Source organism: Chiroxiphia lanceolata, chromosome 28, assembly GCF_009829145.1.
Source record: "Chiroxiphia lanceolata isolate bChiLan1 chromosome 28, bChiLan1.pri, whole genome shotgun sequence".
NCBI classification, from domain to species: Eukaryota; Metazoa; Chordata; class Aves; order Passeriformes; family Pipridae; genus Chiroxiphia; species Chiroxiphia lanceolata.
Window position 1 is genome coordinate 2,966,634 of NC_045664.1, and position 25,268 is coordinate 2,991,901.

The 25,268-nt window shown below is 44.6% G+C and overlaps 1 protein-coding gene across 1 annotated transcript; it reads right to left on the reverse strand.

The window, feature by feature from the left end:
* ADAM28 (ADAM metallopeptidase domain 28) lies at window positions 1-25,268 on the reverse strand. The gene is made up of 24 exons (XM_032712553.1): window positions 24,790-25,268; window positions 22,070-22,170; window positions 21,064-21,140; window positions 19,457-19,535; window positions 17,572-17,648; window positions 16,888-17,083; window positions 16,443-16,505; window positions 15,975-16,046; window positions 14,730-14,899; window positions 13,377-13,461; window positions 11,808-11,938; window positions 10,538-10,715; window positions 9,650-9,739; window positions 8,531-8,726; window positions 6,600-6,702; window positions 5,915-6,074; window positions 5,252-5,332; window positions 4,673-4,751; window positions 3,552-3,642; window positions 3,107-3,206; window positions 2,788-2,853; window positions 2,493-2,570; window positions 1,499-1,555; window positions 1-1,393 (listed from the first exon to the last, which is right to left on the reverse strand). Exons 1-24 carry the CDS (start codon window positions 24,836-24,838, stop codon window positions 1,361-1,363), a joined length of 2,412 nt encoding a protein of 803 aa, XP_032568444.1. The 5' UTR covers window positions 24,839-25,268; the 3' UTR covers window positions 1-1,360.

The following is a 25,268-nucleotide window of genomic DNA, read 5'->3' on the forward strand; positions in this document are numbered from 1 at the left end:
CTCTCTTCTTTTTTTTTCTTCTTCTCCCCTGGTAGAATTTTTGCCCTTGAAAAAACAACTTCTGGGAGCTTGACCTTCCAACCCTGGATGCCGAGCACAGGGATGCTCCCAGTGCCAGTGGCAACAGCAGCTCCCAGCACCATTGGCACCAGTGCCAACAGGGCCATCCCAGCTGGGCAACGTGCCCAGAGTGATGCCAACAGGGCAGGAGGGATGAGGGACCCTCGGGAATGAAGCAGAGTGGGAAAACTCATCCCACAAAAACAACCCCTGGTTCCCAGGAGTGACCCCACAACAACCCCCCCCGGGGGGAGCTCAGGGAGACAGGAGCACCAAAGGGAGGGTGGGGGTGTCCTGGAAGGGAGGAATCCTTGGATGTTTGTGGAGCTGAGGGGGCAGGGAAAGGACTGAGGGAGGGTTTTGGTGGGGCTGCTTTGCTGGGTTTCCCTGTCCCAGGGCAGTGGAGCAGCTGGAGCTCTGTGGAGTGGCACAGCCGGAGCTCTGGAGCTCTTGGAGCAGCACCTGGAGCTCCTGAGTCTCTCCAGCTCTCCCTGCTCACCCCAGGGATCTTGTTTAACAGGGAATCTAAGGGTTACTGAGAGAATCCCATCCCAAAGGATCATTCCAGACCCATTTCCAGCGTGTCACCTCGCTCAGGTCTAGTTCAGACCTCGAGGACACCAACTCCTCCCCAAAGGGCAGGAAGGGTTTGTCTTTCTGCAGAACTCAGACCTCTGCAATGCAGGGACCATCCCAGGCACCTGGAGGAGCAGATTTGTTCTTCCTTTGCATTGATTTACTCCCCAAATCCCTGTTGCTTTGAACTCCACGTGCTTTTGCTGCTGACAGGGACATGTGAGGGCTGAGAGGATTCCTTGGCACAGATGAAGAGTGTCTTGTGCAGTTTAGGATGATGTGTGAAGAAGGTCTGGTGTGTTGTGGAGGAGGGAGAGGGGCTGGCAGAGATCCCAAAATGGAGCCAAACCAAGGTAACACAGTTCACATTCCCTCACCCCCTGGGGTCTGTGCCCAGAGGAGCAGTGTGGGTGCAGCCACACCTTGGGTGCTGGCCCAGGAGCTGGGATGTGTTCAGCAGCTTTGGAATTTACTCCCAGTCTACACCTCAGTGCAAAGAGTGACTCTGCTTCGTTTCCTCTTGGGCAGAAGCTCTGTGTCTTCACCAAAATGTTCCTCACTGCTCAGAGTCCATCCCTTTTCTTCCCAAGCAGCCACCAGTCCGTTGTTCTTGTTGGAAGGAGAAGAGGAAGATGATCCTGGATGCCTTTGCCAAAAGTGGAGGAATGGAGGGGCAAGCAAATTGTCCCTGAAAACATCTCCATCCAGCCCTGTGTCAGAAACTTCAGACTTGGGGATTCACTGGGGGTTTTAAAGCCTGGGTGGAAAAGAAGGAGTTAAATCAAACATCAGAGGCTGCCCGGGGCTGTTGCAAGGAATTACATCCCAAAGGAATCGCTGTTCCCACTGGAACTCGGGTTACCTGTGGTGGAGGTTTGCCTCTGGGGACTGGGAGATGAGGAGGTTTCCTCTCTGGTGCCTAGAACAAAATGCAGTTTAAATGTCACTGGGTTTTCCTGCCTGAGCAGCTGCAGAACTCCCCCAGACCTCAGGTGTCCTCATGGATTTACCACAACATTTCCCAGGGGAAAAGCTGCAGGGGAAGTGGATTAATCTCTCCACATGCCAAATTACCACCAGGCAAGGGAGGCAGATCCCTTTCAGAAGCCAGTGAGCTGTGCTCAGTATTTAAATTCACCTGGGCTGGGTGTCTGTGCTCAAACACAACGAGGAGGAAGCTCAAGGTGTGTGTTGAGGAAGCCTCTCTAAACCCACTGACATCCAAGTGTGGTTTTACAGCCAAGCTGATATGGGGGAGTGTTTTAATTCCTATTTTGTTTAGTCCTGGCCCAGCATTCTCTGTGCAGGCACTGCCACAGTGATAGCACCAGCTGAAGATGGGTTTTACACCCTTGAGCAGGGGGCTCAAAGGCTGAGATGGGGAATATTTGAGGGATGTGTTTTCTTTTAATTAAGGTGCTTTGGGTTTATTGAGGACAAATATTCACATCCTTCCGGTTTCCAGTTTTTTTAAGAATTCAAAACACACATTGAGGGCAGAGCCCAGCACATCTCTGCAACACAGGGACCATCCCAGACACCTGGAGGAGCAAATTTGTTCTTCCTTTGCATTGATTTACACCCCAAATCCCTGTTGCTTTGAACTCCATGTACTTTTGCTGCTGAGAGGGACATGTCATGGTTGAGAGGATTCCTTGAGTATCCAAGAGTATCTTGTGCAGTTTGGGATGATGTGGTAAAAAAGGTGACTCTTTACTTAAAGAATCTTGGTTTGAATGGCTGTGAGTTTTAATTTTTATATTAAATCACGGTCAGAAACTGAAAAATACTGTTTGGCATCTGATAATCCTTTGCTACTCAGAGGAAATGTGGGAAAATTGGAGGGCTGTACTTACAAATTTCTCCTCTGGGTGAGATGAGGCTGCTTTGGTGGAAGGAACAGGAGGTGGGGGACCTTTAGGCCTTAAGGCAGGCTGGAAAAAACAGAACAGAAAACATATTGGCTCTCTACACACACTGTGCATGCCCGTGGTCCCACGGGAATGTGGTTGATGTAGGAAGTGCTGCCTGGCCCTGAGAAATCCCTGGGCTGGAGCTCAGGGATTGCCCAGCCTTTGGGAGTTGGTTTGGGATGGGTTGTCTTCCCCAAAGGCAGCAGGGAAAGCAGGGACATTCCCTGGCAGTACTTACACTCTGGAGCTGGGGTTTGCTCTCCTGAGGTGGAGGCACAGGGAGCAGGAGTTTCTTCCCATCCACCTGCAAACAGGAAACAGTCCCATGGGATGGAGCCCTTGTGTGTTGTCTCCCTGTGTCACTCAGGTCACTCAGGGACTCAGCCCCACGTGCTTTCCCCACTCCCAACCCACGCTGGCATTCCCAGCACTGCCCTCTCAGCCCTGGAGAAGCATTTGGGACCCTGGAGGAAGAGGAGCCCACTTTGGCTGCTGGGTTTTGGTGGCTGGGACAGTCCCAGACAGACCCAGCTGGCCCAGCACCCCCCTGCCCTCACCTTCTGGGCAGGCACTGCCAGGCCTGGGGGTTCTCTGCACCTCTGCTCTTGATCCACAAACACTTGGTTGGTGGCTCCAGGTCCACTCCTGTTCTGGTGGCTGTAAAATATTTCATATTGTGGTAAATCTTACCTTGACTGAAATAAATAAACTTGCAGTTGAATCCTTGCCTTAATCCCAGTGGTGTGTTACAGCCATGGCCCTGCTTTTTTATTGTATTTATCAAGGATTAATCTTGATTAATTTGATTAATCTTGCATTTCAAATCTTCACTCCTCTCCCAAATATGAGAGCTCTGAAGCAGTTCAGCAAAGCTCAAGGAATTCCTTGGCTTTTTGGTTTCTAATTCCCCCCACCCCCTTTGAAAACTCCAAGTTAAACCCATCCAGGTATTCCATGGCTTTGGTTTAGGGTTTTTTTTTCAGTCAGTGGGGAAGGATTTACCTCTCCTTGGCCACTCTGAAGCGGATGAGCAGCACTGCAGCAGTGGCTGTGACAGCCAGGACAGCCAGCACCCCAACCACGATGGCAATGCCTGCCAGGGAGAGACAACAGACACTCCTTAAACAGCCCAGAATCCTCCAGCTTGGACAGAGATCCAAGAGATCCACTGCTCTTGAGAAGTCTCCCATCACCACCACTGGCAAAGGAATTTTTTTCCCCAAGATCTGGACCCTGTTTGTCCTCACTTTGTGGCTTCTTCTCCTGGCACAGATGGAGATGGTTTTGCCAGATTTGAAGCCTGTGCAGGGCTGAGCAAACCCTGAACAATCCCTGTCCTTTCCATCCAGCCTCAAAGATCCTTTGGCTGTCACTCCTCTCCTCTGCCTCCAAAAGGTGTTACCCAAGTGAGGTTTCCTTCACAACTGTCCTTCAACCAAACCCTGATGTTCAGAGCTGATGGTGCTCTGGGGAGTGTGGGGAGACAAACATATTTATATTATAAATAAAATAAAGACTGCTTGTTTTTTTTTTCCCAGACAGATGGAAATCTACCCACAAAATGTTTTCCTTCAGAGGTAGATCAGTTAAAGACCAGCTGCCTGCAGATGACAAAGGAACTTGTCCACCTCCCTCACAGCAAAACCTGTGGGATCTTGGCTCCACTCTGAGGTGACAGTGAGCTCCTTATCCCAGCATGGAGAGGGGAGAAGCTGCTCCCCTCTTGTCAGCTCAGAAAGAAAAGTCCTTGCTCTGGTGGTTCCTACAAGCAGCAGGGGCTTCAAGATACTCAGAAATCACCTACTCAGATATGCAATATGTGCAAAGAAATGGGATTTTATGTTGGATATTAGGGGAAATTTCTCCAGTGAAAGGGGTGTTTAAGGCTGCCCAGGGGAATAGTGGAGTCCCCACCCTTGGAAGTGTTCAAGTGTTCACCATTAGTGGTGACCATGGGGGTGCTGCTGGTGGCTGGTTGGACTCTGTGACCTTAGAGGGCTTTTCCAGCCTCCACAATTCCATGAACCAGCCCAGCCCCCAGTGCTGGGCTGTCTCCCTGGAGTTCACAGGCTCATTCCAGCTGGGAGAGGGCAGATCCCAAGGTGTGGCCATGCAGCACTTACTGGTAAAGGCTGAGGAGCTGTCACAGGTGGGTGGTCCCCATCCTTCCTCACACTGGCACTGCAGCTCGTGGTCACACACCTGGGGAGGCACAAAGACCTTCAGTTTGGGAATGGGAGCGAATTGGGATGTCCCTGGGTGGCTCTGGTGAGTTTATTGAAGCTCTCAGTTTAAAATTTGGCCCAGAGAGGAGCAGTTTTGGGGGTTACAGGCCAGCCCTGGGGCTCTGCTGGTGTGCAGGTGAGAGCTGCAGTACAAGGCAGGGTTAACCCACACATCTCCAGGTCTCTGAATGGTCACACATTGTCTTCCCAACCCCAAAATGACCTAAAGGAGGAGAGCTGTGGTGCTGTGGCTCAGGGGCAGGGCCAGACACAGAGGCTGTGTCCACCTCCTGTGGTCTCCTTGGTAAAAATACTGATCCTGTCTCAGTTTAGATTTGCTTTCATAAAAATATAAGAAGCTTCTGCCTCCCCAGTTTTTACCAACTCCCATCCCAGTGACTTAAAAACCCTCAGCAATAAGGTCTGCAGCTGATATGCATCATTTTAAAGTGAATGGCATCAAATCTCAGATCTTACAGCGTGTCCAGAACACTTGGCAGAGCAGTTGGTTGATCTAAAGACCTCCTCAGCATAGATACACTCTCCATTGCTGCACACCTGAAATGAAAGGTTCCCAGAGGGATTCAGAGCTTCCAGAAGGTTCAGAGCTGGAACATCATCATGTGAAGGGATGAAGAGCACGAGGAGATGTGGGAACAGCTCTGCAAATCACCTAAACCCACCTCAGGGGGTTGATATGTGGGGATAATTTTTCATCTGAGCTTTGGGTGTTTTACAGCAAAGGGGAGTGACAAAGATGTACAGACATCTCTCCCCTTCCAAGAAGAAAATTGGGAATAGCACTTAAGAGATTCCTGGCACATCCATGATGGGAATCACTAAATGTAGTAATACATTTATGAGCTTCTACATAAAACCTTCTACATAAAACCTTCTTACAAGGGTGTTTCTGTTGCCACATATGTTTGTGGCAGGAAAAAAAATAAAGGGACAGCAGCCAAGGCAAAGGAATTTGGAATCATGGAAGTTCCTGTTTGCTTTGCTACTGGTTTGGGGATGTAGGGAAAACCAGCAGAAGTCTGGTGTCAGCTCAGCCTTCCCTGTTTAAAATTATCCTTAAGAATGAGCTAAGACTGAAAGAGGAGGAAAAAATATGGAGAAAAGTTATTCCCTACTAACCATCCCATTCCCACACTTGGTTCCATCAAGAATCATGCCCAGGTCCTCATCATCTCCATTTTTAGGAAAACTTGCTTTGCAGGAATTAACAGTCACCAGGCTCCCCTCCCGGGGCATCTCCCTCCCTCCAGAGCAGAACAGCTTCCCACACAGTTTGTCTCTGCAAGGAGAACAAAGGGCTGTTAAAACAAGGCCATGGCACAGCAAACCCCCCTCACCCCCCTGAGCTGGTCCCTCCTCCAGCTTGAATTCCAAGGAAACAGCTGCAGGAGGGAGCTTGGGTTTGTGGTGTTTGGTGGTTTGAGCAGGTGATGGGTTCTTAATTCCTCTGGAGCTAATTGGGAGTGATGTGCAGAATTGAGTGTTTAGATGATATTCCTTAATATTCTGAGGTTCAGATCAGAAAATCCCTTCCCTTCCCTATCCCAAAATCCCTTCCCTGTGGTTTTGTGAGCACACACACACACACACACTCATCCTCTCCAGCAGGTCTGCCCACACCTCTCCCCACATTTCCTCCTTCACCTCGTGATCTCAAACTAATTCTCTCAGAAGTGACTTTCCCACAACACCCAGACAACAGGGAGGGACACGGGGACATCTAAAACAGGGTGGGCTCGGATTCTGTCTCTTCAGTTGAAGTAGGAATTGTTTTTCTTCCCAAATCCCAAGCTCTGGAGCTTACTTTGTCTTGCAGGGGAGGTGGGTGCCCAGCTCCTTCCTGCAGTACCCGTAGTACGCGCCCCGCTCGTTCAGGCGGTAACAGGAGGAGGGACCGTCCGTCGCCTCTGGGAGAGAGGAAAAGGCCCTGGAATGAGTCTGGGAGCTCTGCCTGGCAGAACTGAGGATGTTCCATCTCCTTCACCTGCTCAGGAAATGGCCTTGCCCACTTCATTTGCTGAATGAGTCTCTGGCACTTCAGCCTGGAGAAGGGAAGGCTCCAGAGAAAGAGAAGGGTCTCTCCTTCTTTCTCTCTTTCCTTCTCTTTCTCTCTCTCTTTCTCTCTCTTTTCCTCTCTTCCTCTCTTTCCCTCTTTCCATCTCCCTTTCTCTCTCTTTGTCCCTTTCCCTCTTTCTCTCTTTCTCTTTCTCTCTCTTTCTTTCTTTCTTTCTCTCTTTCTCTCTTTCCTTCTCTCTTTCTCTTTCTCTCTCTTTTACTCTCTTCCTCTCTTTCCCTCTTTCCTTCTCCCTTTCTCTCTCTCTCTCTCTTTCTCCCTTTCTCTTTCCCTCTCTCCCTCTTTCTCTCTCTTTTCCTCTCTTCCTCTCTTCCTGAGAGACTCTTCCAGTGCCTAAAGGGGCTCCAGGAGAGCTGGAGAGGGACTGGGGAGAAGGGATGGAGGGACAGGACAAGGGGGAATGGATTTAAACTGAGAGAGAGCAGTTGGAATTAGATGCTGGGAAGAAACTCTTCCCTGTGAGGGCAGTGAGGGGCTGGGATGGAATTCCCAGAGAAGCTGTGGCTGCCCCATCCCTGGAAGTGTCCAAGGCCAGGTTGTTCCAACCTGGGCTACTGGAAGCTGTCCCTGCCCATGGCAGGGGGTGGAATGAGATGATCTTTAAGGTCCTTCCAACCCAAACCATTCTGTGGTTCTACAAATTCCTACTGTCAGCAGCCTAAAGACACCAAATATGGATGTTAATTTGACAGACAGACACTTCCTCTTCCTGTGTAGCCAAAAATACTTCCCCAGCTCCATTCCAGTTCTTTGAAAATCGTTGTGTGAAAGAGGAATCCCCTCCCCACTTCCCATTTCTCTGGAAACACTGCACTGGGTGCTCTGAGCTTTGGCTCACGAGTCACCATCACTTGCAGTGTGAGATGGGGAAACAATGATTGTGTGAAATAATGAAATAATAACTGTATCAAATAGAAAAATAAGAGTTATATGAAATATGACAATTACATGCTAGAAACTAGAGTTTATTTTTATGGATGTGCTATTCCTGATTTACAACAGGTCCTTGAGGATTTGTAGGCACAGCTTCCCCCTCTCTTTCTCTCTTTTTCTCTTTCTTTCTCTCTTTTTCTCTCTTTCTCTCTTTCCTTCTCTCTTTCTTTTTTCCTTCTCTTTCTTTCTTTCTCTTTCCGTCTCTCTCTTTCTCTCTCTCTTTCCTTCACTCTTTCTCTCTTTCTCTTTCTCTCTCTTTTCCTCTCTTCCTCTCTTTCCCTCTTTCCATCTCTTTCTCTCTCTTTTTCCCCTTCTCTCTCTTTCTCTTTTTCCTTCTCTCTCTCTTTCTCTCTCTCCTTCTCTCTCTCTTTCTCTTTCTCTCTCTCTTTCTCTTTTTCTTTCTCTCTTTCTCTTTCTCTCTCTTTTCCTTTCTTTCCCTCCTTCCTTCTCCCTTTCTCTCTCTTTCTCCCTTTCCCTCTCTCTTTCTTTCTCTCTTTCTTTCTCTCTTTCTTTCTTTCTCTCTTTCTCTTTTTCTCTCTTCCTCTCTTCCCTTCTCCCTTTCTCTTTCTCTCTCTTTTCCTCTCTTCCTCTCTTTCCCTCTTTCCTTCTCCCTTTCTCTCTCTTTCTCCCTTTCCCTTTCCCTCTTTACCTCTTTCTGTTTCTCTCTTTCCCTCTCTCTCTCTCTCCTTTGCCCAAGACACCCAGATTGCAGTTCTGGTGTTACTCACGTGGTCCAAAGGCAGCCTTGCACTGGTTGTCCCTGGTGGGGCACTTGCCCATGTAACAATACCCCTCTCCATAGTTGCAGGGGTGCCCGTTGACCCGGAATCGATCCGTGGGGCAGCTGGCGGAGCTCCCGGAGCACATCTCGGCCAGGTCACAGTCGTCCTTCACTGCCCTGCAAACTGCTCCTGACTTCTTAAACTGAGGGAGGGGAGAGCAAAGCCACCCTTAGCACAGGGCCCCTCCACAGGGCTGGAAACCACACTCGGCCAGAGCTGGAATTAGGGCAGAAAAATCTCGTCCTGGCTGTGCAGGTTGTGTGAGGAGCAGCATCACCCCCGGGGTGGGTGGGCACTGGGACAGGGACAGCACCCAGGGAATGGCTGGAGCTGTGCCAGGGCAGGCTCAGGTTGGATCTCAGGACAAGGTTCTTCCCCCAGAGGCTGGTTGGGCACTGCCCAGGCTCCCCAGGGCAGTGGGCACAGCCCCAAGGCTGCCAGAGCTCCAGGAGGGTTTGGCTGATCCTCTGGGGCACAGGGGGTGACTCTGGGGATGGGTCTGTGCAGGGCTGAGGGTTGGACTGATGGTCCTTGTGGGTCCCTTCCAACTCAGCAGATTCTGGGATTCTGGGACCTGCATCTCCTTTAACATTGGTTATGACACTCGACAAGGAGAAAATGGGTGATCCAAGAGCTCGTTTCTCCAGGATGTTGGAAGATTGAGGGAATTGTTTGCTGTGGGGTTGTTTGGGGTGGGCTGGTGAGCTGTGACAGGACCCGAGGGAATGGCTGGAGCTGTGTCAGGGCAGGCTCAGGTTGGATCTCAGGACAAGGTTCTTCTCCCAAAGGGTAGTTGGGCACTGCCCAGGCTCCCCAGGGCAGTGGGCACAGCCCAAGGCTGCCAGAGCTCAGGAGTGTTTGGACAACACTCTCAGGGACAGGGTGGGATTGTTGGGGTGTCTGTGCAGGGTCAGGAGTTGGACTCCGATCCTTGTGAGCCCCTTCCAGCTCAGGATATCCCATGATTCCATGATGTGCTGTCAGTAAGTACAAGTGAAGGGGATTGATCCTATGGAAAGCTGTCTCTGCTCTGTCCAGGAAAGGCTGGATGGGGAAGGGTCTCACCTGGCAGTTCTCACAGCACTCCCCGTGGGCACAGGCAGAGCCCGAGGTCAGCTTGCAGGTCTCGGGGTCACAGCAGTCGTTGGTGCACTCCTGGGACAGAACAACAACCAGAGCTCTGGGACCTGCCACCACCCCCTGCCCTGGGCTGGCACAGGGGGCTGGGACCTCCATTTCCCAAGGAGCCATCCCAGCCCTGGGAGGGAACGTGGGGAGGGCACAGAGTGGGGCTGCTGATCAGAGAATCACAGAATCACAGAATCAGCTGGGTTGGAAGGGACCTCTGAGATCATCCAGTCCAACCCTTGATCCAACCCCGCCGTGGTTCCCAGCCCATGGCACTGATGCCACATCCAGGCTCACCTTAAAAACCTCCAGGGATGGAGAATCCACCCCTTCCCTGGGCAGCCCATTCCAATGGCTGAGCACCCTCTCTGCAAAGAAATTCTTCCCAATCTCCAACCTAACCCTCCCCTGGCACAGCTGAAGCCCGAGCCCTCTTGTCTTGCTGATGGTTGGGTGGGCAAAGAGACCAACCCCCAGTTGGCTCCCCCCTCCTGTCAGGGAGTTGCAGAGAGTGAGGAGGTCTCCCCTGAGCCTCCTCTTCTCCAGGCTGAACAGCCCCAGCTCCCTCAGCCTCTCCTCAGAGGACTTGTGATGGTGGAAGTTGGGCAGGGAACTCTCTGGGCTGGTGACATGGAGGTGGCTCTGTGGGACTCTCAGTTCCCGTGTCCCCAGAGCCCCACAAACCAGGATTTGCCTCCTCCATCCCACCCCCGGTGACCACAGGAATCCTTCAGCTAAATTTGAGCTCCCTGCCCCAGGGAGGGACAGAAACCAGCCTGAGCAAACCCCTTTGCCTTTTCCAAGGGATATTTCATTCCCAGGTACCTCAGGAGTGCCACAGTCGCATTCCTCTCCCCTCTCCACGAAGCCATTCCCGCAGGCCGGGGGGGCGATGATGCTGCTCACGTCGGGAATGTCGGTCAGGCACTCGGGCATGTCGTTCAACATGAACTTCTCAAAGCTTTGGAGGCTGCAGGAGCTGAATTCCTTGGGAATGAAGGAACTGCAGGGAGAAATCCCGAGGATTTACGTTAGGATGGGCATAGGGAAGGAGGAGAAGTCCCCTTTGTGAGAGAAATACAGTGAGAGAAACTCACTCGTGAGTTCTCCCTTGTGAGAGAAATCAGCCAAGTGACCACCCCCAAAAATCAGCTGCAACCATTTCTCCAAATATCTCTATTGATAAATAAAGACAGCAGAGGAAAAATAATAAAAAAGAGTAATAAAATGAAAAAATAGATGAATAAAATATATAGGGGGGAAATGCACAAAGGAAATTTAAGATAGGAAAAATAAAATGGAAAATTGAAATTGAGAAAGAACTCTAGAAATAAAAAAGTAAGTAATAAAAAAATAAAAAATAAAAAATAAATAATAAATAATAAAATAATAAAATAATAAAATAATAAAAATAAAATAAAAATAATAAATAATAAAATAATAAATTAATAAAATAAAATAATAAATAATAAAATAATAAAAATAAAATAATAAAATAATAAGAATAATAAAATAATAAAATAATAAAATAATAAAAATAATAAAATAATAAAATAATAAAATAATAAAATAATAAAATAATAGAATAATAAAAATAATAAAATAATAAAATAATAAAGTAAAATAGTAACAAAATAATAAAAAGTAAATAATAAAAAAAATCTAGAAATAAAATTTGGTAGGTGAAAAGGAAATATTCAAATAAAAATAAAAAATAAAAACCTACAAATAAAATTAAGAAAGGAAAAATAAATAGAGCTCTGGCTGAGACCCCACAGCAGTTTCACGTTGTCAGCATTGTAAGGATGAAATCATGTTTTAATATAAAGCCTTCTACCATGCAGGGAACACCAATGCTACCCAAAAGTCACTAAAGTTTGGGGGTTTTTTCACTTGGTTGTTTTTTTGGGGGGAGGGCAGCGATAATCTGGGAATATCCTACAACGCCCTGAAATACCTTCATTTTTCCGTTTTTTTTTTTTTTAAATATTTCGAACGGTGTAATCTCAGAGGCCAAAAATACTTCGGTTTTCTGGAAACAGGAAGTTTCTCTGCACCCTTTCTGCCCCCCCCGAGGGGGTTTCTGCCCCTTCACCTGACGGTGTCCGTCATGATGCAGACGTCGTCGCCGCAGGCGCAGGCCTTGGTGTCGTGGCTCATGCCCAGGTTGTGGCCCAGCTCGTGGGCCAGCGTGGCTCCCACGGCGATGACGTTCCGGCTGTGGTCCTGCGGGGACAAGGACGGGCCAGTGGCAGCGTTTGGGGACAAGGGGAACACCAGGGGAGAGAATAATCCAAGGGGAATTGTCTCGCTGCTGCACCTTGTGGTGCTCCATCCCTGTGTGCAGCTACGCTATAGATCTATCTAGATCTGTCTAGAATAAATATAAATATGAAGAGAATAAATATAGAAACAGAATAAAGATAGATAGATGTATCTAGAATAAATAGAATGTAGATATAAATAGGATATATAGAGATATATCTATATAGATGTATCTAGAACAAAGAGAATATAGATATAAATAGGATATATAGAGATATATCTATATAGATGTACCTAGAATAAATAGAATAGAGATATAAATAGAATAGATAGAGATATATCTATATAGATGTATCTAGAATAAAGAGAATATAGATATAAATAGGATATATAGAGATATGTCTATATAGATGTACCTAGAACAAAGAGAATATAGATATGAATAGGATATATAGAGATATATCTATATAGATGTACCTAGAACAAAGAGAATATAGATATAAATAGGATATATAGAGATATGTCTATAGAGATATATCTAGAATAAATAGAATAAATATCTAAATAGAATATGTAGAGATATATCTATATAGATGTACCTAGAACAAAGAGAATATAGATATAAATAGGATATATAGAGATATGTCTATAGAGATGTATCTAGAATAAAGAGAATATAGATATAAATAAGATATATAGAGATATATCTATATAGATGTATCTAGAACAAAGAGAATATAGATATAAATAGGATATATAGAGATATATCTATAGAGATATACCTAGAATAAATAGAATATAGGTATAAATAGAATATAGGTATAAATAAAATATATATAGTTATATCTATCTAGATATATCTAGAATAAATAGAATAGAGATATAAATAGAATAGAGATAGAATATATATAGATATATCTATATAGATACAGCTAGAATAAATATAATGTAGATATATCCATATAGATATATTTGGAATAAATATAGATACAAATGGAATATAAATGCAGATACAAAAGCATACATTAAAAGTATTGATCTATTATAGATCTATATTATAATATAGATGTAAATAGAATAGATACCATGGGGGTGTGCACACCCTGTGTGTGTCATTTCAAATAAAATCCTGGAATGGTTTGGGTGGGAAGGGATCCCAAAGCTCATCCAGTTCCACCCCTGCCATGGGCAGGACATTTCCCACTGTCCCAGTGGCTCCAACCTGGCCTTGGACACCCCCAGGGATCTCAAATAAAATAATTCTATGACCCAGAGACAGAACTGAAAGTGCCACAAACCAACAGTTTTCATCAATGGGTTTTACAGGGTCAGCAAAAAAAAAAACAACAACGAACTACATGAAAGGCTTTTAAAAAAATAGAATAAAACTCAATCAGACCTGAATAACACCTGCAGAATATAAACTACTGCAGATGGACTTGAGAAAGGCCAAGCCAATCGTTGTCCCCTCGAAGTTGAGGCCCCTGGAAAGGAGAAGGAAGCAGAAGGGGGTCAGTGATGGGACATAAAATAAGGAAAATACTAAAAAATATATGTAAAATATATAATATAAATATAAATATATCATTGATATATATTATAATATAATATATAATACATTATTATTTATAATATATAATATGTATATCATGTACACTATATTATATATTATATTAGATATAATATATATAATAAAAATATGGTTTATATTATATTATTATATATTATATTATAGTACATAATATATAATTATATTAGATATACGAAATTATGTATTAGATAAATAATTTTAGATAAATAATAGATAATATATTATATAAATTATATAATAAATAATAAATAAATATTAGATAAATAATATAATATGTATTAGATAAATGATAAATAATAATAATATATATCTATATCTTAGATAAATAATATATTATTTACATATTATATTAATTATATCGATAAATATATTATTTATCTAATATATATTATCTATATTATATATATTATCTAATATATATTAGATAATATATATATTAGAAAATAATTAGATTTATCTAATATATATAATATATATTAGATAAATAATATAAATAATTAAGATAAATAATATATTCGATAAAAAATATATCAACTATAATTTTGGGAACATATAATATACAATAAAATAATAATATATAAAATACATATAATTTATATTACATATAATATATATCATAAATATAGAAATATATAATATATATTATATACTATATATAATATATATAATGTGTATATATATTATATATATTATATATATTATATATTATTATATATATTATATATATTATATATATTATATATATTATATATATTATATATATTATATATATATGTATATATATATTATATATAATGTAAATAAATAAATAATATAATAAATATAAAATAAAAACATAAAATAAGTAAAAAATTTTAAAAATACATTTTTTTCCCGCACCAGGAAAAAAACAAGAGCACCATTTTTAGCAATTCAAACTCGCATTCTAATTTCTATTTTGAATTTTTTAGTTTTATTTTTCATTTTCCTCAACTAAAACTCGCGCTTTAATCTTTATTTTTAAATTTTTTTTCATCTTTATTTTTCATTTTCATTTTTACTCTTTACCAATTAAAACCCGCACTGTCATTGATACAAACCGGCGTCGGCGAGCCCGAAATCCAGGTGGGTTTTAGGCTAATTTTTAAGGAATGAAGGGGTTTGGGATGGAGAGGCACCCACGTGATGAGCTGAGCGTTGTCGTTGCCCTTCCTCTTGAGCAGGTCCGAGCGGCGCCATTTGGCGAAGGCGTCCAGGGTGATCCCAGCGTTCCTGCTCAGGGGCCGCTTGTCCCCGTCCGTCCACACCTCCAACCCCACCAGAGCCACGTGGATACTGATGGCCTTGTAAACCTGCACAGACACTCAGCTCAAAACAACTCTGGCCTTGTAAACCTGCACAGACACTCAGCTCAAAACAACTCTGGCCTTGTAAACCTGCACAGACACTCAGCTTAAAAAACTCCAACCTGGCAAAGACTAGGAACCAAACCCTCGCCCCTTCCGTCACTCAGAACCAAACCCTTGCCCTCACTCAGAACCAAACCCTCGCCCCTTCCCTCACACGGAACCAAACCCTCATCCCTTCCCTCACACGGAACCAAACCCTCGCCCCTTCCCTCACTCAGAATCAAACCCTCGCCCTCACTTGGAACCAAACCCTCGTCCCTTCCCTCACTCAGAACCAAACCCTCGCCCTCACTCAGAACCAAACCCTCGCCCCTTCCCTCACATGGAACCAAACCCTCGCCCCTTCCCTCACATGGAACCAAACCCTCACCCCTTCCCTCACTCGGAACCAAACCCTCGCCCTCACTCAGAACCAAACCCTCGTCCCTTCTCTCACTCAGAACCAAACCCTCGTCCCTTCTCTCACTCAGAACCAAACCCTCGCCCCTTCCCTCACATGGAACCAAACCCTCACCCCTTCCCTCACATGGAACCAAACCCTCATCCCTTCCCTCACTCAGAACCAAACCCTCGTCCCTTCCCTCACTCAGAACCAAACCCTCACCCTCACTCGGAACCAAACGCTCACTCCTTCCCTCACACGGAACCAAACCCTCATCCCTTCCCTCACTCAGAACCAAACCCTCGCCCTCACTCAGAACCAAACCCTCGCCCCTTCCCTCACTCAGAACCAAACCCTCGCCCCTTCCCTCACATGGAACCAAACCCTCATCCCTTCCCTCACTCAGAACCAAACCCTCACATTTTAACAAGTGATAACAAAGTTCAGTATAAATCCTTCTTTATAAAAATCTCATATCTGAAGGCAAAGAACAGGATCATTTCCTGTTAAGTGTTAAATTTCCTCCTTAAATTACGATGCACTTGAGCTTTCATTCATTACTATATAAAATAATGAACATTTGTGTTGTTTGCAACAGAAGAAACTTGGATTTTGATGTCAGTGGTTTACTCCTACCGTGTTGACGTAGTTGACGATTCCAAACACCCTCTGTCTGATGGCTTTGACATCTTTATCGTGGTTCTGGTACTAAAATGTAAATACAGAACGTCAGGAAAAGGAGAGGGGGGAAAAGGGATTGATCAGAAAATCAATTGTGCTGCAAACCACTCCATGCCCAGGCTACTTGATGAGAAATTCTCTTTTTATGGAGTATTTTAACAAACAATTTGTTTCAAGATGTGTATTAAATGGCAGGGTGTAGAGAAGAGCTTGGACTCCAGGATCCTTTTATTGATCCCTTCCAGCTCAAGATTTTTAGGCACTTTAAGGGGTTTTCTGAATTTTCCTCATCTCTAGGCAGGATTTTGAAAACAAACCCATTTTAGGAAACCCTTTTCCCACCCAAGCTCAGTAGTTGGAAAAGCAGGAGCCCAGGGATGCAATCAACACCTATCCTGGGAAAATAACAATTCCAATACTCACCAGAGTGTTGTCTGCAACTATGTAGAGCTCCAGGTATTTTTTGGCTTTCAGGTACTCTTTCATCTAAAGAAATAATAGATTTAAATGACCTGCTTTAGCCTCAGTCTTTGCAACTTCAAACCCATCTATTAACTCTTGGAGGTGTTTGTTTGACCAAGTCATTTCGAGTGGGACTGTTTTTAAAAGACAAGAAGCAGGTTAGATATTAAAATTAATAAGATTATGAAGGATCTGCTGGATATTAAATAAGTATTTAGGTGTGTAAAGGTGCACCTGTTGGTAAAGGCAGGAGGGTTTAACTCGGGTGGTGACTCTGAAACCTCAGATCTGGAAGATTTTTGTGCTGATTCTTTAAAATCTGATGCAATGAGCAGCCAAAGTGGGGTTTGGGCTCCTCAAATTCGAGTTTTTAACCCCTTCCCTCTGTGTTTAACCCCGTCCTTACCTCGGGGCTGTTGCTGGATTTGAAGATGTCGTTGATGGGGTCGTCAGAATCCTGTTCCCAGGTGTTGTTGGAGAGGCCACAGGTTTTGATGGGCTCTTGTTTCAGTGCCTCGTATTTATAAACAGCGTGTTCTGCTCCCTCCCAGCCTCCCAGGGGCTCGATGAGGTACCTCTGGCCACGGGTCTCAAAATAGCCACTGAAAAAAGGAGCTGGACTGTGATATTTTTTTTTGAATCAAGAGAGCAACAGCATCTCCAGAGCGTTTATCCCAAGCATGGAATATTCTGGCAGCCTTCAGCCAATGTAAATTTAAATCAGGAATTAAAGCTGTCGAGTCAGCTGGAAGATTTGGGTGGCCAGTGAAGTCTCTGAGGAGGAGACTGGCAGTGAAAGGAAGCTGGTGCAGGAATTAATTTGATTTCAGTTGTTGGGGTTTGTGCTAAGAGAGGGGGTTGAAAAGTGAATTTTGGTTCAGTGAGGAATTCAAAGGTGAGAAGAAAAGCTGAAATATTGTGAGGAACTGAGGAACTTTCCCCCCCCTTTCTTTCCCTGCTTCTTTAGTAAAGTGGTTTCCTTGTCAGCAGGAATAGATCACACGACTTATTTCCATCCTGATTCTTTTTATATGGAAAATTTATCCCAGAACGTTCCTATTGTGCCTTTGGGAAGCAAAGCTGCCCTTACCTGAGCCCTTGGCAGGTGCTGATGCTCACTGTGGACTCAGCATCATCCTGAACGTGGCCTTCATAAAAACAGTGATCCTGTTGGGAAAAGGAAAATCCAGTGTCACTCTGGGCCCTGTCCCATTGACCCAACTGCTCTGGATGCAGTGATTTCAAAAGACAAACTACAATAAACTGCCCTGGCTGAAATCTCCCATTAGGAGGGTCTCAAAATGAATTAAAAAATTATTCCCTAACAGTTATTTTTATCCTTCAACAAGGAGGGACCCAAATTGTGACCAACCAATCGTGGTGGGAGCTGGTCAGTACACAAGAACACATAAAAATAAGGATATGGGCACACACTGCTCCAAATTAAACACAAACTGATGAATTAAAGTCCACACCAAATGATTTTATTGCAGCCAAACTTCAAGGCAACACCGTTTAATAACCCAGCAATTAACTTCAATGAGATTAAAATGTTAAATATATGATTAGGGGAAAGAGTTTTGTGACTTAATTGGCTTAAGGATCTCAGGTTTACATTTCTGTGTTCAAAGAGACTTCAAAGTCACCGAGGGACTGTGGAAAATGTTACCTTTAACATTTTCCTGAATGGATTTCTTAAGAACACGGCCCCAGACCTTCCTGCCTCGTGCCTTTTGTTTGCTCCTGGATCTTTGGGTTCACTTTTACCATTTACTTGTCTTCCTTTCACCACAAAGTGACAACTTTCTTGCAGGGATAAAGAGATCCAAAAAAGGGAAAATCACTGGGGGAAAGGGGAGGATTTATCTCCATCACTGGAGATTTAAGAGAAAAATAGGCATTCCCTGTTCAGCACAGATAGGCCTGATTGAGTTTGTCTTTATCCACATTTAGGTGATGTTTGCTTTTCCCAGGATTTATTTAAGAAAAATCATTGGAGCAATGAGAAATGCCTTCCCCCCCCCCCCAAAAAAAAAACCCCAACCCAGAATTCTTTCATTTATTTCACTCGAGATCCTCCTGTTCCTGCTGACAAAGAAAACGAGGGTTTGGATTCCAAATCCTGAGTGTTAAAACACATGGAATGAGCTGGGAAAAGGAGCTTCAGGTGGAAGATCAGCCTGAGGAGAGCAGAGTTAATTCCTGAGGAGTGCAGAGTTAATTCCCGGGGAGTGCAGAGTTAATTCCCGAGGAGGGCAGAGTTAATTCCCGAGGAGGGCAGAGTTAATTAAAAACTCCTTTCTGTGGTGACTCCCTTTGTGTCTGGGTGGAAGAACTGATTTGTCACAGATCAGAGAAAGCACCTGGAGTGACCTGAGTGCATCTGCTGAGCGTGGGTGGGAAGGTGAGCCCGGAGGAAATGGGGTTCATCCCAACCTCTGATCTCACCGGCAGCGGGGTGTGAACCAGGAGCGGGGTCAGGAGGGCAAACAGGCAGGTTGGGAGCAGTGGGATGGCCCTGGCTCCACTCCCTGTCCTGCCAGGAGGGAGAGGTTTGACTCACAGGCTGTTCATCAGCACTCAGGGGAGAGGTGGTGTCTTCCTGTGGGGCTGATTCCCGACGGGAAAAAACAGGGCTCAGCTCTGCCCAAGCCACGAGTCCCTTCTTCCCAGAATATTCCCAGTTGGAAAGGACCCACCAGGATCATCAAGTCCAGCTCTTCAGTGAATGGCCCAAATCACCCAGAAAAACATCACCAGGGTATTAATTATTTCCTCCCTCTTCCCTGAATCCAAGAACAGGATAAATCTGTGTCTCTTCCCTGTCCCTTCAGACACATCCTAAATTACAGGCTTAGAAGCTTGATTTAAAATCTTTCCTTTCTGTCTTATATCTCCTATTATTTCACGGCCTCAGGAATCTCATATGGACCTCAGGACTGCAAATATATGGGAAAAAAGCCTTCCTTTCTTACCTTGATCCGAGGAGTTCTTGTTATTTGTCGACCGTCATCCGAATAAACAGTTTCGGTGTAATCTCCACCTAAAAGATCCCTGCAAAGAGCCAAGTGCAGTTCTTATTCCAAAGAAATTGTAGCCATGCAGGAATGAGGTGATTACACAACCCACCAAGCACGTGGGGAATTCAAACAATTACTCAGGTTATTATTAGTATCGAAAAAACTCGGCGAGCAGAGCAGCGGGGTGGGGAATTCTGCCTGTTCCTGGTCCTTCCTCAAACAGAGGGACACTTCTCAAGGAGAAGAAGGCAATTAAAATCTACTCATTTCATTGCTCTAAACTAATCTCCCAGCAGATCTGAATGCAAATGTATAATTACATATTGATCCTTTTTTTTTTTTTTTGGCCTTTTATGCATCTGACTAAAATCAGCAGCAAAGCAAATCTGCCTCACTTCTGTTTGGGCAACTGCCCCAAACTGCCACAGTCCCATTTCTCTTCAAAGGAAGGGATTTATTACAGTATATTTTCCCTCTCCCCACTGCAAATATTTAGATTAGATTAAAACAGGGGGAAGCAGTTAATTACAGTCTATATTTAAGGTGAATTGATTATGGTGCTGTTGTATTTACACAGCCCTTTGAAAAGTAATTATTAATGCAGACTTGTCTGATTGCGTGTTCAGTATTCTGGTGGGGCCAGAAAATCCCAGCTGGGCTTTATTCTGGGCTGTTCTGTGCAATTTTGGGCTTCTCCTTGTGTGACAAAGCCCCCTGCCCTTCTGTACCCTCTGCATGGCCTCTTTCCAGGCCTGTTCCTGTAGCCAAGGGGGAGAATTTTCCCAGTTTTCCACTTCCAGGAAGCACCTTATCAATGCCAGGATATATTAGATTATTCCAAGTCCAACAGCAGTAGTGTTCAGGTAAATAACTCTATCTATCTATCTAATACATAGATATTTAAATATGGAAGCACAGAATGGAAAATACTTCCAACATCAACAAATCTATCCCAGAACCCCAGGGTGGTTTGGATTGGAAGGGACCTTAATGATCAATTAATTCCATCCCTGCCATGAGCAGGGACACCTCCCACTAGTCCAGGTTGCTCCAACCTGGCCTTGGGCACTTCCAGGGATCCAGGGGCAGCCACAGCTCCTCTGGGAATTCCATCCCAGCCCCTCCCCACCCTCCCAGGTAGGAATTCCCTCCCAATATCTGATTTAAACCCGCTCTCTCTCTCAGTTTAAAACCACTCCCCCTTGTCCTGTCACTACATGCTACGAGTTTATAACCCCCTGACTACTCATGGTCCCAGAAAACTCGTGGAACGCCATGAAAACATTAAACTTTCAGGGATTTGGCCCCTTAGGAAACAAATGGGAGAGCAGAGGTACAGGCAAGTCACTCCACCACGGCGATGCCTCGTGGCCAAGTCCTTATTTCATGTTCCCAAAACACTGCCATGATGCTTCTCTCCCCTTTTCTTCTTGAAAAGTTGTTTTTACTCCAATACTTCTGTTTTATAGGGGCCTAAATCCTGGGTTTTTTTGTATCCTGAACACCCCACAGTCATTCAGAGGCAGGAAAAACACCCGAGGAAAGAGTTGAACCCAACCTACTTATTTTTTTGTAGCTGCAGGACGACTTCCTGGCTGTTGGCTTTGATTCCATACTCCACCTTGTCAACATATTTGGTCTGTAAACAGATTGAAGTGTTAAACTGTGGGCTGCTACAACTCATTCACCTGCCAGCAGTGCTCCTTTCCTCCTCTTCCCACCAAAAACAAGTGCTCTGGCAGCAGCACAATAAGCAGGAGGTCACTTCTGTCTCGTATTTTTTTTTTACTTGGAGGAAGAAATTTAACTTTGCAAATTCGTTTTTACCATCCTAAGCATGTTTGGGGAAGTGCTGGGGTGGATGCTGAGGTTTAAACACTTCCATAACACCCTCTGGAAGTGCTGAAGGCTTTTAAGTGCTCTTAAGCTTCAAAATAAATTGTCTGGAGGTTATTAAATTTTTGAGTGGTGTCAAAGTCAACATCTTTAGAGAGATTCAGGCCCTAAAACACCCACTGATGGTCACTGCTGGGGTGGATGCTGAGGTTTAAACATTTTCATAACACCCTCTGAAGTGCTGAAGATTTTTAAGTGCTTTTCAGCTTTTGGTTGAATTTACTTCAAAATAAATTGTCTGGAGGTTATTAAAAATTTGAGTGGTGTCAAAGCCAACAGCTTTGCAGAGATTCAGGTGCTAAAAGAACCACTGATGGTCACTGCTGGGGAGGATGCTGAGGTTTAAACATTTTCATAACACCCTCTGAAGTGCTGAAGGCTTTTAAGTGCTTTTAAGCTTCAAAATAAATTGTCTGGAGGTTATTAAATTTTTGAGTGGTGTCAAAGTCAACATCTTTGCAGAGATTCAGGTGCTAAAACACCCACTGATGATCACTGCACATGTCCCACCTCACAGCTCCTGGTATCACTTTTCCAGGTTTTCTCTTTCATTTCCTTTTGCAAGATCAACTCTCTGGCTCCAAAGTCCCTTGCCCTTAAAAACCAGGGGTATTGTGACTCCAGAAACCCTTCCCCATCCCCCAGGAACATCAAACATCTCTCTTTTGATACCTGGGTGCTCCTTCCCGTGCTCCTTTTCTGCACCGAGCGCAACTTCCGTGGATAAACTATTTCATAGCTCTCCACTCCAGGTAACTCCCTGCTGGTGCTCCCTGGGGACAAACAGATGGATATTTAGGAAAACATGGCATTAATTTTTCGAACACCTCATTTCCTGCCTCTCAAGGCTGATTTTTTGGGGCTCTTGCACCCCTCGTGCCTCGTGCTCAGGGGTCCGTGGCGACCCGACACCAGCGGGTTGTTCCCAACTGGATTTGGGATGAATTGTCCCACCTGGATTTGGGATGAATTGCCCCACCTGGCTGCTTCCAGGTGTCCAAATATTTCCCTGTGGGCTTCTCTGAGCAGTTCAAGTCCCAACCTGCCAGACCAGCCTTTGCCTCTGCACTTTGCAGGTGACAGGGATTAATTTATAAAGCTCTGGGAAAAGGGGGATCTCCAAACCCTTATCACATGATGGGCAAGTCCAGACTGCCTGGAGATCAGCAAATAAACTTACAACAATGCAGAGGTTTGGAATGAGGCTGGATTTCTGTCTTGGAAAGCTTTCTCCCATAAATAATTGTGACAGAACTTGATAACAGAGACACTTTCACCTCTTTAATTGGAGGGAGGTACAAAGCCGTGACAGCAGAAGGATTAGAGGAGGTGTTTGAACAAAACCAGGTAAAATAATAGGAGATAGCACTAAAGTAGGAAAATTTTGAAGGTGGGAAGGAATCCAGGTAATTCTTTAACTCCCATAACCCTTTCTCATGGTCTTTAAGGCACGCTGTGTGTCTGCAGTGGTTGTAAGAACTCTGGGAGGAAATCCAGAGCTGAGGAAAAGGGTTTCTTTTTGTTTTCTGCTCTGCACCCAAATAAATCTTGACCAAAGTTAATTTGGGGCACCACTTGCAGGGCTGGGCAGCACAGAGAATTTAATTATGGCATCCCAGAAGTTCATTAGAGCAGCTGCTGCCCAGGTTTTTGGGGAAACAGGGTTGGTTGTGTTGGTTTCCAACAAGGCAACAGCAGGTTTTAGATGCCCCTGAACTCTTAAAGCTCCTACTAAAGGACATTTCATGTGAGTTGGGAAATTCTGAAGGGCTCAGAGCACAAGAGCCTGTACTTGAATACAAAACCAACCCCAAACAAACCTAACCCCACAAAACCCAAAGGGAGGATACACCTCCCATTTAATTCCCTGCCCCAGGCCCAGGTTTTCCCAGGAGTGGGGCACCCACTGCCTGTAATTTGTCTGGAACAACAGAGCACATCCCCATGCAAATTGTCCCAGGCAGACAAACAGATTCTATCTTTGCACCTGGTTTGCTAAATGAGACTCTTTCCAAAAGTAATTGCAGAATAAACTGGGTTGTATCTTGATAAAACTGGTGGAGAAGTGACCTTACACCTGCTGAGCTCTTACACAGAGCCCTGGGCACGTGCTCAGAGCAAATACCAAGTGTAACTTTACTCCTGCAATTCCCAGGGATCTTTTGTAGTTTATTTTAAGCAGATAATTACATTTATTTTGTTTAAAAAAATCATGGTTTTCAGACTTAAGTCTTTGCCACAACCATAAAGTAGGATCAGTGATATTTTAGGCCTCTTGGTACAGAATTCTCCACTTTTATCTCCCTGTTCACACCCTTTGTCCAACTCCAGCCCAGACAGTTCAAGTTTAAGTGGGATTTAAATGAAGACTCAGGACTAAACTTATCCTTTTCCTGCAGTCTGATGCAAACAGCTTTTCGAGGAAAACTGGTTAATTTTGGCCTGGAACAAATGGTTTCTTAGAGTGAGTTTTTTAATCAGTGTATTGTCTTTGTCTGCCTTCAGGCACTGTCTGGAGTCAGGAGGTTTAAGGAGGAAAGAAATTCCTTGGGCCTGGTGCTGTGTAATAATGGAGAAATAATTATATACTTTTCCAAGTGCCTAAACTAAAAATCATTAGTGAGGAATCCACTGGCAACGAGGAAAAAAAAGATATAACACCTTAAACACCGTGCCCATTTCCAGATATTCTGTGCAAATAATCCAAACTTAGATACCTGCCTGAGTATAAATTACATGGTTAATTATGGATTTAAAACCTGTCCGTGCCTGTGCCTGCCAAGCCCTGACAAAAAAAAATCTGTTCCCTGTTGACATGAATTGAAAGGAACAATTGAAAGGAAAAAAAGTGGGGTCTGCTCAGGTGAAGGCACAGGAATACTCAGAACCTGAAGTGCCAAAATAATAAGGGGGTTAAAGGTTTTAGGGTTAAAGGTTTTAATTCGGGTCATGTTGTTATTTGGGTTCAAATAGAAATCTTTTAGGGCCAAAATTGGAGATGCAAGTGGATAAATTGTCCTCTCACTTGCAGGGCTCACACAACTAACCAAGTTGGCAAGTGGCTCACAGAACTAACCAAGTTAGCAAGTGGTTCACAGAACTAAGTTAGCAAGTGGCTCACAGAACTAACTAAGTTAGCAAGTGGCTCACAGAATTAAGGAGTTCTGGGGGTTTAGGCAATTTCTGGCCAGTTTGCAAACAGGTGAATAAATCTCCAACTGAAGAATTCGACATAATCAATTTGAACACAAAGAGGAAAACCCCAAACATCCCCAGCCCCGCCGTTTTCCAACGGCTTTAATTCCCGTTCTTCCGTATTATCTCCCTGTTAATAATTAAAAACCCATCCGGAGTCCTGCCCAGAGAAAGGATTAAAACAAAAAACGCTGTACCTTGGTGGAGAAAAAGCAGGAAAAGGGCAGGAAGGAGGAGTATTTTCATGCTCCCAGCTGGGCTGCTCCGGTGGGGTGTCCGTGCTTGGGAATGTCGAGGTGTCCGTGCCCCGGGAATGTCACGTTCCCAGGCTGGGCTGAGAATGAGAGGGAGAGACTTGCCTGGGCTTTATTCTTGTTCCTACATGAGGAAGTGTTTGCTGAAGGTGTTGCACAACAGCCCAGTCACGGAGGGTTACAGCCAGTGGAAGTTCCTGCTGGTTGGTTCGTGGCCCACGGGTCGGGACATGGATCGGTGGCTCCGAGTTCAGGGCCCTCAGAGCGGGATTTCCTCAGAGGAAATCAAATCCATCCACAAATAAATCGGGAATTGGAGCAGGCGTTGAAGTAGGGAGTGGGTTGGGTGGTCCTGATTTGATGTGTTTATAAATTAACTCAAATAAAACCAGTGGGTGCCACCGGTGGCTCGAGGAATGGGA